At 31.8% G+C, this 16,231-nt stretch overlaps 1 protein-coding gene across 2 annotated transcripts in view; it reads right to left on the reverse strand.

The window, feature by feature from the left end:
- The window catches only part of LOC145259727 (GPI ethanolamine phosphate transferase 1-like), a 123,480-nt gene that overhangs the window by 36,892 nt on the left and 70,357 nt on the right, over positions 1–16,231 (reverse strand). For both annotated transcript variants that reach the window (XM_080117421.1, XM_080117420.1), the window contains exons 15-20: positions 14,904–14,983; positions 12,011–12,198; positions 10,092–10,164; positions 7,506–7,608; positions 3,893–3,985; positions 511–602 (exon numbers count right to left, since the gene is read on the reverse strand). In XM_080117421.1, coding sequence (XP_079973547.1) covers positions 511–602; positions 3,893–3,985; positions 7,506–7,608; positions 10,092–10,164; positions 12,011–12,198; positions 14,904–14,983 — 629 coding nt within the window. The remainder of the gene's footprint in view (positions 1–510; positions 603–3,892; positions 3,986–7,505; positions 7,609–10,091; positions 10,165–12,010; positions 12,199–14,903; positions 14,984–16,231) is intronic.

Consider the following 16,231-nt stretch of genomic DNA (forward strand, 5'->3'; position numbering starts at 1 on the left):
CTCCTACTGATAAGACGATCAGCAGAGTATCCCCATGTGTCATTGAAGGGTAATAAAACTGCAGAGAAAAAAATGTGAACGGTTATGGTTTGTTTAGTGTGAAGTTCTAGTAAAGTACACCTCCCTTATCTGTTTTACTATTTAATTCTAGTACATCAATTTTTCTAGTGGAATGTTGTAGTGTGTTGTTTAGAACGAGAAAATGTAATTCGATTTGATTCCTCCCAGAAAATACTTTGTCTGAGTTGGAATAATTTTCTAATTCTTCATTTATATGAAGTGAGAGGATAAAAGAATATTAAAAACAAAAAAAAAAAAATAAAAATAACGGCATAGTTTAAAAAAGAAGTACAACAAATTTCAAGAAAATACACTCCCAGGCAACACCAGATCGAGCAGCTAGCAAATAAGCAATACCATTTCGTTGAAAAATCTTAAATTCTGTAATGTAATGAGTGACAGCAGCTTTTATGGACTGTAAAGAAAAGAAAAACAAAGACTAAGACTTACACAAAATTGTAGTTTGTGTCACGGTTTACAACAGGTAAGAGAGGGAATATAGCAACAGCAAGACAGGAGAAGATCCAACCCAAAATAGTAAACTGAAATTGAAAAAAGGTTAAAGGTTAACCACCTAACAGAAATGACAACATCTGTTCAAAATCGATTATTATTTTATGTAGCAAATAAAAGGACAAAGTGTATATTCAGCACCCTAGTTCTATTGGTCTCTGAAAGGAACGCCTTTAGCATGACACTGTATGTGATGTCACTAAAACATGCCACACTTTTAGAGATTAGACAAAATGAAAAACATATTTCATGGATACGTGTAGCCAATGAAAAAATAGCTGAAATCAAGATGAAATGATGCCCTGTGTGTGTGTGTGTGTGTGTGTGTGTGCGGAAAGGGCAACATAAAAATAACTTGGATGTTGTTTTAGTGATCGACAAGAAAAGCACATTTAAAATAATTTGCAAAAGATGTTTAATTAGTGAAATATCAATTTTGCTGATCAAAAACAGGTCAGTTCTGAATTTCTGAGATGAGGTATGAATCTTTGCATTGTTTAAATCAATTGGACAATTGTTCTCATCTTGAGTGTTATCTGCACAATGTTTACCCCCTCCCCACACACACACTTCAGAAATCACTTAAGTTTTCTTCCTCGTCTTCTTTAGCAGACATACAAACACACAGATTTGTTTTCTTTATATAATAGATTAGCGGGGCGGGGATGGGAGCTGGAGTTGCCCGGTCGTAAAAAAAAAAAAAAAAAAAAATTGGGAAGGGTATTAGGTTGCCCGATCATAAAATCTGCTTTTAATTAAAAAAAAAGACAAGGGGGGGGGGGATGAGCGAAAGCAAAATTTTGTAAGCAAAAAAAAAAAAAAAAAAAAAAAAAAAAAAAAATAGCATGGGTATTGAGCAACTAAAGTCCTTATAAAAAAGAATTCAATACCCAAGACTACCCAGCGCAATAAAAAAAAAAAATAATAATTACCCGCAGTAGCCAAGCTCAAACCTGTAACGTGATAGTAGAAAAGGAAGTGAAAGAAAGCAAACATGTTAGCTGTCTTGCCCACGCAACTTATGACGTCACAGGCCTTTGAAATAACCTCTTTTACGTGTACAGCGAGATCACAAAACGTGAATGACTTTGCAAAAACGTTGACGCTAAAAACTGGCCCTCCATGGAAAAAACGGCTCAGTTAACCAGCACAGAATTAATGTTTCTGGATAATTTGTGGATATTTCTCGTCCAAGAGTCAGATATTTCTGACAATACCAATTTTCTCAGTGTTCGTTGCATGTGTGAAAAGCTTTTAGCACACAAACCGACGTTTGAGAAGAGAAGAAAATACCTATTATTTTCAAGGGAGATTTTTTTTTTTTTTTACAAGGGGGTCACCACTTATCAAGGCCCAGAAGCCACTCAGGGATAAGTGTTATTGTGTGATACTCCCAAATAGATCCAAAAATTTGAAACTATAAAGTGCAGAGTTTCTTTTCTTTTCTGTTAAAACGTGGCGATTTTTACACCTGATCAAGGTCGGAGGTTAAATCGACCAAAACGTTGTGCAGATAACACTCAAGATGAGAACTGTCCAATTTATCTAAATAATACAGAAACAGTTCAGCTTTTATTTCTGAACTTTTGAGATGTGGATTGATAATTCAGATTATTTAGATTGTTCAGACTACTGTTTTCATCTTGGGTGTTAATTCTCACGTTTCAGCCAATGTAACCTCCAACCTTCTCCAGGTGTATCTTGTTCAAATCGGAAATGTGTGTGGAATTTCGAATGGTACTCTTAATTTTAATTCACGAGAGTAGATGGTTCTTGTTCTGTCAGCCAATACCAGATAGAAATCTTTAGTAATTCATAATTATATTCATTCTTCATCCAGATTATCATTTTGAACTGATTATAATTTAGCACTTTTATCTTATTCAAATGGCAATTATAGTGATAAACAAAAATTTAAAAAAAACTTTTATCGTGTACCTACGTGTCACGGAATGAAGATTGTATAAAAAATCGATCAAGTAGTTTTTTTTTTATTTATAAAAACTAATATGCCGTTTTTTACTAATAAGTGACAGACAAGGCCATGTTTCTGTAGAGAATATAATAAGGGGAGGTAATCGGTGATTATTTTGAGTTTCTCCATGCATTAGGGTTATCTACCTTTGTCTAATAATTCATCTTTGTCACTCTCATCGAAACAGTAAAATTTGATTTTCTCGAATTAAAAAAAAAAGAATACTTTATCAAATTACATGATTTTTGGAACTTTTCATCTTTGTCCCGTGACTGGGACGTACATCATACAGACATTTCTGTATTTTATTTAATTTTAATTGTCGCCATAAGTGCCAATCTGAATAAGCACCTATCTGTTACGCTCGGGTCTTTGCAGGTCATTTTACGATGATTCTAACTTGTCCAAATCCATAACTTCAGTTGAGTAATTTTTAAATTGGTTTTAGAATATTGGACAAAAATTTTCAGTTCTGTCAGTTAAGCGATTCCAGGTGAATTAAAGTACTTTTAAACTGTCAAATAGAAAATAAAAAATTGGTTTGAAAATTCTTAGCAAATTGAGGTGTGCCTTAATAAACTCAGAAATCTTTTTGACTCCGAATTTTTGAGATGAGGAATTGATAGTTTGCATTATTTGGATTATTCCGACTAGTAATCGCATCTTACATGTTAATTTTCACAATGTTTTGGCCAATATAACCTCTGACCTTCTTCAGGAGTATCTTGTTGCACTTGTGAATCTTTCTGTTAATTAGCATCTACTGGATGCCTTGGGAAAGGCAAAGACTAATGGAGTAAACCCAGACAAAAAGTCTGGTTTGGAGTCTCGATAGGCATACAGTGATGCACTACAACACCTTTTCAGCAACTCCTGCAGCTGCGCTTACTCTTTCCGCGTTGGTTTGCCTTTCCATTGGACTTTGTCTGAAACACCGAAAGGAAGATCCTGGTAATTAGGTAATTGTAAAGCCACAGCAGATGCTGCAGTGCATTAGACCAGATGCAAAATACTATTGTCTGATTAAACAGAAGCTTGCCATCCAAATATTATGTACTCTTTATTTTGTGAATTGGAGTGATATTTTATCTAGCTTTCGAACATCAAGTCATGGTAACTGTTTACCTCAACTAAAACTTTAATTAGAATGGTTATCAATACCCAATCATGTTCACTTGATCCATTTTACGTGCCATTATAAATAAAAATCATAAAAACAATTGAAGATTAAATTTCAAACAGAGATTGGAGGTAAATACCTTTTCCCCTAAAAGTAAATTAGTGCATAAGTGTACAGAGTGAATCCAATTGAATTCAGATTTGATTTAACTGTTTGCGACTGACCTTGTGGGATTTCCAACAGAAACAGATGGGCGCCCAAAATGCCATCAATAAAAGTCCCAGAGAAATCATCTGTCGCAAGAAAAATCCATAAATCTGGCAAAAAAAAAAATTAATAATTAAAAAATAGAAATAAAAAATATTAAAAAAATATATTAAAAAAATTATAAAATATATTATATGAAATATAAAAAATACAAAAAAAAAATTAAAAATTAACAAATTAAATTTCAATATAGACATTTTCCTTTCTGATATAAACAAAATAAGAAAAATAAAAAAAAATGTTTTAAATTAAGAAATTAAATTTTAATATAGACATTTTCCTTTCTGTAATACATTAAATTTATTGAACGATTTATCTAAATGAATAAATGCAAACGATTTTTCCAACTATCTAAATTATACTAACATCAAAGTGAGTTATTCTTATTTAATTTTATGATACAACATAAAATTTTTTGAATACCGTATATATAGTAATCTGCAAATACACAAAAATTATTACATCTTAATTCGCATATTTATTTTATAAACAACTTCTAATAAATTAATATTCTATAATATACAGTTGTAATTTTGCATTGTCATATTTTCTTATATCTATATATTTATAAAAGTGAATGTGTCTGTGTCTCTGTCTGTGTACATTTCCCTATGCAATAACTGTCAATTTTTAGTCTACAGACTCGATATTTGATATACAGGGTACTGAGATTTGGGAAAATCTTTGTGATCGGTTTTCAGCCAGAAATTTGGCTGTTAAGGGGCCAAAGTTCAACGATTTGACCTTTGAGAACTCTACTAAACTCCTCCGACAATTTTGGGTCTAAACACTTGAAAGTTTAAATATAGTTTCCTTGGACATGGATCTAACTTAAGAACTTGATTTGAGCCCAAAACAATAAATTTTAAGGGGTTATAATAGGGGTCAAAGTTTAAAAAAATTGACCGTTTTTTTTTTTTTTTTTGCTCAGTATACACCTCCAAACACCCGGGCAACGCCGGGCACCCATGCTAGTGTATATATATATATATATATATATATATATATATATATATATAGTCCTACAAGTTTGTTTTTTTTGTATATTGATATTCATAATAAAAACCCTTTTTTCTACTTATTTAAAAAGAAAATACAATTTTATTATATATGGCTCATGGAATTGCATTCATCTGCAAAAGATCTAGCTAATTTGCATATTCTTTTAAACATTTTAATGAATTCCCCATTATTTTTCGGTTTTCTTATGGGATGATCATCTTTAGTTTATTATTACGTGTAATTGTATTCATGCAGATATTCTACATGATTTATACATGCGTAATATTTGTGTAAAAAGATTATAGTAAACATAAACCTCTTACTATATATATATTTATGTATACGTATATATATCTGTTTAAAAAATTTTGCCTACCAAACTCCTCTGTCAGTTTTTGGTCTACAGACATGAAGCTTAATATATAGAGAATTCGAACCCATGCGAAACTTTATATTTGGGTTTCAGCGAGGGGGGGGGGTCGGTGCAAAAGTGTGAAAATTAAAAACTGGAATTAGCCAGATGAAGGTCGAATGACGGCATTATGAATATGTGTGCATAACGTAATAGTTATTGGTTCATGTTTTAATTCTTAGCCTTGCAGCAAACATGTCTTCATAGCTCAGGCATTAACATCAAAGAGAAAATTAAATCATAAGCTAAACGTTTTGATTTCGATTTTCGGTGGTGTCGCTTGAGTCATTTTTAAACTTTGTAAATCATTACTATATATTGGATCCAATATAATATAATAATAAATACAAAATCTGCATTAATCAAAATATCATATTTAAGTTTATTTTACGACCAGGCAATGCCAGGTGGCCTACTGGTGTGTGTATATATATATATATATATATATATATATATATATATATATATATATACACTTCAAAATAAAATTATCAAACAAATCAACTGGTATGGAAACCTTGATTATAGGTTTTACAAAATATTATTGGCAGTAATATTCTGTAAGGACAATGCCATCTAAATAAAAATTGCTCAATATACAAGAGAGAGCAAATAAATCAAATTATAGTAATTCAATAAATTTAAAATTCATGACGTGAAATGGTTGAATTTCAAATCAAAAGATTTTTTATTGTTTTATTATTCTATGTAAGACAATACATTTGAAATATTATCTCCTTATCTTATAGGATTTCGATGTCTACCATCTCTTCAGAGAAGAAAAATATTAGCAAATAATTATAATCGTTTACACCTTATTTGCTAAAACCAGTAAGGCATGGAAAATCACAATTAAAAGATTTTAAGCATTTAAATATCATAGAGTAAGGGAAGTTAATGAAAATCCTTTGGTTCCATACTATTTAAGATACACCGAACATCCTAACTTGTTGCGGAAAGTGATCACATGTAGGGTAGAATAAAACACATCCATCTTGGTCTATGAAAATGAAACGCTAAGTAACTTTCATAGCTTAAAATATCTGATATTTTCCCAAAACCTCTGGCCTTGATGCAGGGGAGACAAAATCTTGCTGCTATGGTTTCAAATTATCTGAAATAACAGCAAGGGGAGACTTGATTCCAAATATTTCTCATATGTTATATCTCCCCTCTTTAGTTTAAATACCTAAAGTAAACTTCATAGTGCATAAGGATTATTTGATACTGGAGATATTCATAATTATACCCTATTTCCAATAGAGGGGAATATAACATATGAGAAATATTTGGAATTAAGTCTCCCCTTACTGCTATCATTTGAAACCATAGCAACAAGTTCTAGTCTCCCCTCTATCAAGGCCAAAAGTTTTGGGGAAATATCAGATATTTTGTAATTCATATGCAATATATAATATATAATACATTTCGAAATCAATTAAAAATAATTTTAAATACTTGAAGCTATCTTCATCAACAATTAATAATATTGCCTATGAAACATAATATAGTAATAATATTTTAAAATTCTTAATGTAATAAAATTTTATCTTGTGACACTAATTCTGGCCTGATGGAATTGAAATTGTTAATGTTCTCTTGGATTCTAACTGACTTCACACGTACCTTTTAATATTCTTTCCTTTTTCTACAGCTTTTGTGTTCATTAGTTTTTTTTTTTTTTTGATGATTGGATTGGTTGTTTTTGTTTTACGGCATATCAACTCTTTTCAGGTTATTTAATGCCGACTCCAGTGATTTTGAAGAAAAAATTTTTTATAGAATATATATTTTTTTTCAAGTCGGTTTCTATTTAATCCATAGTTGGGACCCTAACAGGTACTACTACTCCGGGTCAGCAATGGAAACAATGGCAATTAAAGCCTGCAAGCTGGGGCCTCACCATCAGATATAGTTTAAGGTCATATCCAGGACCTTGATGATTTGACAAAGAATCCAAAACGTTTATGATATATATGGAATTTATATGAATTTTTAATTTCAATGACAATAAAAGTATTGGAAGTGTGGAAGCGTTGATCCTCATTCAATTCACGGGCAACGTTGGGTTCTTCTGCTAGTTATCTCTACGTACAAAAACTAGTTGGTACGTGTCTAACAAAGATACTGAAAGTAAAAAGTAAAATGTTACTTACCAAGATTTCTAATCCTACGATGATAGCCAGAATTCTTAGAAGAATTGGAGCGAATTGACCAGAAGAAGAGGCAAATCGTATGGAAGTCAGAAAAATATCTTTTCTGCATAAAGATAGGAAAGAAAGAAATATATAAAAAAAACAAAAAATAATGAACAAAATACAAGGTGGAACAATAAAATTGTTGCTATAGAAAAGACGACATGATTCCATTTCCATTTGACAAAAACCAGTTTTCTTTTTTTTGTTGCAGACCATCTACTAGTTGCCCAGTTGTGTACAAATCCTACGAGCGATAGCGGTCTTCTATCATATTTGGAAGTGACACGATGTTCAACAAGCGAGATCGGATATAGCAACTCATGCTCTCTACCAATGCAAGTTATGACAAAAGGACCATTGCCAGCACTCTCAAAATGCATTGCTGGATTGCCACGAATAACATGAATGTGCTCGGGGTGATGAAAACAAAGTTTCTGTCTATGGTTATGGCCTTTGGTGTGGTTTTATGTGAGGACCACATCATGCCATCTCACATCTTCAAAGTCAACTTGAAAGTTAACACCAAAGTGTACCTGGATGTGCTGAAAAGTGTTGTGAACCCCTAGAATCACCCCTGAATCAGGTGGCCACTAGCAGACCCTGGGTGTGGCAGCAAGACTCAGGGCCGGCCCACAAGTCCAAAGAGATCCAGGTTTGGCTTCAGAAGGAGTGCTATGACTTTGCTCCCTGCCTCCCTTGACCTGAACCCGTTAGACTACTTCATTTGATCAGATGTCGAGAACATCACCAACATGACTTCCCACAACACCAAAGCCAGTCTGATCGATGCCATCCAGCAAGTATTCGCTGAACTCCCACCAGCACATGAAAAAGGCATGCTTATAATTCTAGACCAATATCGAGGTGGTGATTGAGACTGAAGGCGGCTACATTGAATAGATGTCAGCTCTACTACATAATCAAGTTACCTGAATTGATTTTTTTCAATAAAAGTTTTAAAATAAAGTTGTAGTGTTGTTTTCTTTAGGGCAACACTTTTATCGTTCCACCCTGTATATGATGCATTTGGTGGAAGAACGACATAAGTGCCAAAGTTGAAATTTTGAGATTTTTGTCACAATACGCATAAAATATCAAGGAGAATCTTACCACAAAAAAAATCATTGCAGAATTCAAAGTATTTATGTGAAAATAAGTGTTTGAATATTTGATACATGTCAAATCCGGGAATCCACCTTCTTTGCAGCAGCCTTTGCAATGTCCTCAATGTATTTGTTCCAGTTCATATTGCATGTGAATGCTAAATTTATCTTTTGACCATTTCCAACCATCAATTAACTGCGAATAACGGTTCAATGCACATGGTAAAGTAGAAATTTCACACCTCCAAGGATTAGGCAATCCATTGAACTGTTTTGAAATTGTCAGGTAAGTTCATAATATATTGGAATATTGTAATTTCTTCAGTCTGCATGAAAACATTGTCGTAAACATCATTTACAGGACTCGGTGGATGCGTTCTAAGAACTTGGCAGCCATTTTCTTTCTAGGCCACTGTCTTTACAATTAAATAAATAAATAAATGAATGAATAAATAAATAAAGATATGTAAAGCAATTATTCTGAAGTTGAGTAGAAAACTACACTTTTTCAAAAAAAAAAATGAATAATTTCATCTGGTACAGAACAAACAAAATGAACATTGTATCAAAACGCATTATTTTCATACAAATTAACCATTATATTTAAAAAATTTTACATTGTCAATATATCTTTACCATTTTGAAAATACTACCATTTTATCTATAAGCAAGAAACATATTTACACCTTTGGAAGACTGAATTGAAACCGACATCCATAGAGACTAGTTAATTCTTTAATCTTTTTACTAGTTCCTTCACTTAAATCTCATTAATTTAAGTTTCTTGCAAATTAGCTAATTTAAGTTTTAAACAAAAAAAAAAATTTAAATAATTGTTTTTGGAATCAGAAATTAGATAAAATTTTTCTGATTCTGATATCCTCAAAATTTCTAATTTTTGTGTTTCCTGGTTCCGATTGATCATTCTAATACATACAGGTTTATATACCATAATCATGTCGATACACCGATTCTTGTTAGATAACCAAAGTTAAGAATCATTGAGTGTAGTCTGTGCTAAGTGAGTTAATATTTAGGAATACCTAGTACTGTATGTGAAACAGCTTTCTGCTTATTCTGGCATTGTTTCTAGTCATCTTGGACTTCTACTTGTCACTGAATTCAAGCAATGCCAGTTTAGGAGAATTGTGGTAGTGGATTGTGCAACCCTTGCTTCATAATAGGCTTCCTGCATTGACACCCTTACAGGAGGCATGCAATTTTGTCTCAAGACTGAACAGAGATCTTTCTCTCTTTAATACACGTGCATATTTTTGTCACATCTTGGTAGGAGGAGGAAGAGAAAGAGGAAGAGGATACAAAGATGGATGAGGAGGAGGTAGAGTTGGAAAAGTGGAAGAAGGATTGCAGAAAAACATGATTATCAACAGTTTAGATAAGAGATATACTTCCCTTTCTTGAGATTTCAAAAAGCACTTACTTTAGGGCGATGTGCATCCACAGCGATAACGTTAATAAGCAATAGATGTAGTACATCAGGGGCGACGACGTCACTGTTAAAGAAAAAGAAGAATTACTATTTCAAAAAAAACTTTTATCAGAATGTTTTTTTTTAAGTTTTTTTGCTTTACAACATTAACAGATATTTAACCATTAAATGTAAGATTTTTACCTTCTGCCCTAAAAAAAAAAGATGAGAAAACAAGAAGTTTGCTAAAAATTGCAAATTACCATGAAATTAATTCTGGATTATCATTCAGATAATTTTGGATAATTTTAGATTACTAATAAATTCTGGATCATTATATTAATTAAATTTATTATTAAATTAATCTCGGATCACCTTTAAATCATTGATTACTATCAAATTAATTTAAATTACCATCTAAAAGGTTTCAAGTTTTCAGGCTGGGTTCATGAAGCCATCTTCCCAAGCATTCATCTTTCTTTTGGGAGAGGGGTTAGTTTATTGCTGATTGCTTGAGGTGTCCTCATTCGTAAATGGTGACAGACCACTCATGACAAATTTAGGACATCCAGAGTTCCTATTTACAATGCTGCCCCATAGGACAGAGTTAGACACAAGAAATTGAAGTAAGCATATGAACAACAGATGATACACTTTGATCTTGGCCCGAAGTTACTCCTTTTTAGAGGAACTGGATTTCCTCATAGACTGATCTTGTGTTCAATTTTGTTGTGGTAGGAGGCAGGTAAATAAACTCACCATAAACCAAGATGTTTATAACAGATTTGAATTTATAAAAATTATTGCACATAAGTAACTTCTTCAAAATTTTAATTTTCTTTTTCTTTAAAACTAAAACACCACATGTGAACTGAGTTTGGCCATTTTTTTAAAACTATTTCTTATGTTCATTTTAATTACATAGGTGTCTTCAATATCATCGCATCCTTTATTAAACTTACATCCTCCTCAAGTATGCCACAGATGGTGAAATTAAAGTTTAGTTTTTAAACATTTTCAGTTAACGCTTTACCGCCAAATTGTACTTTCAGATCGCTTTTCAAAAAAACACCTGCATAGGAAATATTTTTTATTTTTATGGCTTGTCAGCTCAACTGGTTTTCAAAGTACAGGTCTATGCATGGGTCAACACGTAAATGAGGGTTTGTTTATGTTCGTGCGTTTGTTGCACTCTAACTCCCATCACTTATGAGTGTCATGATTAAAAAATTTATTTATTGTATTAAAAAATTCTGGGGGTAAAGGGTTATTGGTACTTGTACAGTTTAACCAAGACATTAAAAAATGAAAATATCGAAAAAAGGTTATATTGTACATATCTGTTATGGAATGAAGTTCTACGAAAAAAAAATTTCACTTAATTTCATCAAATAGTTTTTGTTTTACAGCGAAAAACAATTTGTTATGATACCGAGCAAAAGGTTCGATTTTTAGGAAGAAAAGCTAGTTATTAAAGATGGGGAGGGAGTGTCGGCGCTTTATACTGAGTTATCTCCCCATAGCATTTATAAACTCCAAACAAAAATTAAAAAAAAAAAACAAGATGTCTTCCTTCAACGCGCTCTCATAAAAACATGTTTTTCCGCCGTAAAAAAAAAAAAAAAAAAAAAAACTACTCGATCAAATAAAGTGAAATTTTTTTTTCGGAGATCTTCAGTTCAAAACGGATACGTACAATATAACCTTTTTTTCGATATTTTCATTTTTTAATGTCTTGATTAAACTGTACAAGTACCGGGTTATTTATTAAATATTTTTTAAAAGAAATAGGATTTTAAGAATTAAAGTTAAATATTATGATATTGTCAGGTCAATTTTGCAAGAAAATGAAATGCGAAACAAAAATAATGAAAATAACAAACTCCCAGACAACGCCAAGTATTTTCAACTAGTAATAGATATTTACTTACCGAAAAGTAACACGATTGTGACGCCACCGAGGAAAGCAAAACAGGTTTTAATAACGGAATTTTTCTGCCACCACAAAAGTGAAACCATCTCCATTTTGGATTTCGTACTTACAAGTCCGGAATATTCTTGAAGCAATAACGATGATACAAATCCAATCCAACCAATGAAACTAAATACAACACTTGCACTAAAAAAAAAGAAAAAGATAATCCATCAATAAAATATTAGCAGTATCTCGTGGAAATTCCACGGTGGCTTATCTATCGTCTTCACATTTTTCTTATTGTAAAAATCATTTTTAACTGAACATTAAACAACCCACATAACTCTTGCTTTCCTTATTTTGTTCTTTAGTCCTCACATTCCAGGAGTGATGTTTCTGACAAAGAGGGAAAAATTGCTGTTTTCTAGATAAAAACCTATTCCATCTAACACTTATCGGTAGCAAGGTTTTGGCCTTGAATCAGTATTTTTTTAGCTCTTTACATCGAGTGTCTTCATGCCTTGTCTGGAGCGATTTTTATTAAAAAGACCATCAGAAAAAAATTAAATTAGAGAACTACAGAGATATGAAGTATCTAAAATAAATTTTAAAAGTGCTCAATATATATTAAGATAAATGAGCAGGCATTTATAATGCAGGTTTTATCAAGATTATTAACAAATACCTTATAATCCTGGTTGGATGAAAACTGGGTTAAACTTCTGTTAATATATTTGAATATATATATATATATATATATATATATATATATATATATATATATATATATATATATATATACATACACACTGCATTTCATGTGAAAGCATTATTATGATTAATTGTCATGACAAAATTAGTACAAATTCCAAAAATTACGAAAAATGATCAAGTAGAAACATAATTACAAATAAAAATAGAATTTACTGAATTTTATTACTGTGTTTTATCATGTTTTATGTGCAACCAATTCAGTATGACAAACTGACTTATCTCCCTTGACTTGAATTAAGAGTGCACCGTTTGTAAACAGAATGTAAATGTGAATAATTTTTTGTTAAAAATACTTCCAGCACATTTACTGGATTATTTTTTGTAATTTTTTTAAATTTATACTAATTTCTACATGACAGGTAAGTATGTAATAATGTTTTCACCTGAAATGAGTTAGTTTAAAAAAAAAGTTACCAATATAAACAAGCACCTACCTTTTTATAAATGTGCACTATATATCTAGTTTGAAGAATGAATTCATATTATGTAACATAATTCTGTAATATGCATTACAAATTCATATATGTATAAAAATTATGTAACATACATAACAAAAATATGTAACATGCAAAACTCATTTCAGGTGAAAACAAAGCCAAGTACGTCCAAGGATGGAATACTGTTGCCACATCTGGGCAGGAGCTGCTAAAAACAGCCTATCCTGCCTTGACAGAGTACAAAATAGACTTCGTGGCTTAGTGGGGGGTGCCCTTTTCTCTACCCTGCAACCTCTCTCCCACAGAAGAGATGTTGCGAGCATATCCTTGTTTTATCGTTATTTCCATGGCAGGTGCTCATCTTAATTCCAATCTCTGGTCCCTCCTCGCCAATCTTTCACGAAAAACACCCGTCTAGCTGAATCCACTGTGAAAAATTTCTCCCACTCTATATCTGTGCCTAAATCAAAACGTGGATTCCATGAACAAAGCTTCTTTCTTAGAACTGCACGCCTGTGGAACTCTGTTCCATCTGCCTGCTTCCCACCGGACTACAACTTGGACGTCTTCAAGTCCAACGTTAACAAATTCCTAATGAACCGCCCCCTTAAGTAAACACTTCATCAAATCTCCACACTAACATAATGTACTTGCAATAACCCTTATCTCTGAGTGGCTTCCGGGCCTTGATAAGTGGTGATCACTGTGTAAAAAAAAAAAAAAAAAAAAAAAAAATACAAACTTATATAACATGCATAACAAAGTATGTAATACTAGCGAGACCTGTGGAATTTCCACAACGGCATCTTTCAAATGTAATATATTGCTGCTCGACATTCTGTGAATGTTCAGTGTGAATGGAGCCCCCGTGATATTATTGTAGCGCTTTTGTTGAAACTGTAAAAATATTTATATAAGTAATCTGGTTAATGTAGTGTCAGAATATATCAGATTATCACAGTTTATCTCCAATATCTTTATAGGTGTCTGTGATATATTTCCATTGTATGGATGCCCGGTGTGATAACCCCACGATATAATTATATCATCTTTATTCAGAACATATTCTACCCTTTGATCCTAGCTAGAAGACCAAGAAAGTATATTTTAGTTTCACATACAGCCCAAAAGCAACATTTTTTTTTTTTACATTGCAGCTTTGGTGATCGGGAGATCCTATTTATTAAAAAGGATAGAAGGTGATAACATACAACGAACATTAAATTAGCGCATCTATATACTAATTTAATGTTCAAAGTAAGTTATCACCATCTATCCTATTAATAAATAGGATCTCCCAATCAAATAATTTATAATTAGCAAACCGTGACATACGTACGTATGTACGTTAAGCGTACTACGGTCTTAGTATATAGATGCATAAAAATAATGTAATATGCATACCAAAAATTCTTTTCTATGTTACAAATTAATGTAGTATGCATTACAAATGTATATAATAAGCTAAGAAAATTTTGTAATATGCATAACAAACTTATGTAATATGCATACAAAATCATGTAATATGCCTAACTAAATTACGTAATATGCATTACAATTTTGTATGCTACGCATAAAAATTATGTAATGTGCATAACAAACTTGTGTATTGTGCACAACAAAATGATGTAACATGCATAGTAACATTATGTAAAATACATAACAAAATTATGTAATGTGTTTAACAAAATGACGTACCCCAAGAAGAATCGGTCATAAGTTTGATAATATTGCAAACCTTTCAAGGTCAAGACTATTGCTCTTTGAGATTCCGTTATCTGCAAAAAGAAAAATTCAAGTAAAAGATTCAATAATTCTTGATTAAAATTTTTAAATGAATTTTGGAGTTTCTCCAGAACTCCCCCCCGCCCAATGAAATAATAAAAATGAATAAAAATTGATATGATGTATGTATCTGTGACACAAAAAAACAATATCCTACACCAAAAATCACGTAAATTGATCAAGAAATTTTATTTTTTAAGATTGGACATCCGGGTCAAACAACATGTTCCAACAAAAATCCAACATGCAAATTATTTACCATTGGATATTTTGAATAATGCCTATGATTTGTCCATTGTTGCTAAGCATCTTATAAATAACCGTTCTTGTGCCGTGAAGTTGTTGACTTATTCTCAATTATAATAAAGTCGCACTCATCCTTTCATCTGTAGACTCTAGAAACTATTTGCATTAAGTCATTGAGACATTCTCTTTGTAAACACAAAGAAAATCTCTTAGGACTTATTGTGGTTTGTATTTGATTCTTTCCCGTAGCCTTTTTTCATGTTTTTTCTCTCCAGCTATATTCTCCATATTCCATTTTTTTTTTTTAATTGTAAATTCCTAACCTTGATTTAGCTCTGTTGAATGAGGTTCAAAACCAGTTAGCCAATACTTTCATTTTTTAATTCATCATGTTTCAAAATAAATTTCATCATATACATATATATATATATATATTTATATATATATATATATGGAATTTGAAAATTGTTGAACAATCAAAAGTAGAGGGTGAGCTTGTGTACTATCAGAAAACATTTGACCACTGAACAAAAGAAAGTGACATTAAATGAACAGAATATATATATATATATATATATACATACAGTAGCACCAAAAACAAAGTTCACACTTGTCAATTTTTCAAAAACTGCAAATTTAAACTAAATTGAATGTAAGTGTTTAAACAATTTGATTTGCCTTTTATTCCTCTAATAGCTTAGGTGCCCGACGTTGCCCGAGTGTTTGGAGATGTGTGTTGAGCAAAAAAAAAAAAAAAAAAGTGGTAGTAGGCAGGCAGGCAGGCAGGCAGGCAGGCAGGCTTGAACTCATGATGTGAAGGAGGAAAAGAAAATGAAAAAAAAAAGTGACGTCTTTGCTGTTGCGTCTATCGCCAGACCAGAAGTGGCGAAGGTTTAAATTAAGGCTAGTTAATCGAAAAGAGGAGATGACTTTCGAAAAAAATCGGCAAAAAAAGTGACTTCTCCTTAAAATTGGCCAACATTTTCGCAAAAAAA

The sequence above is a fragment of the Euprymna scolopes genome, chromosome 35, assembly GCF_053919585.1.
Source record: "Euprymna scolopes isolate OS-2025 chromosome 35, ASM5391958v1, whole genome shotgun sequence".
NCBI classification, from domain to species: domain Eukaryota; kingdom Metazoa; phylum Mollusca; class Cephalopoda; order Sepiida; family Sepiolidae; genus Euprymna; species Euprymna scolopes.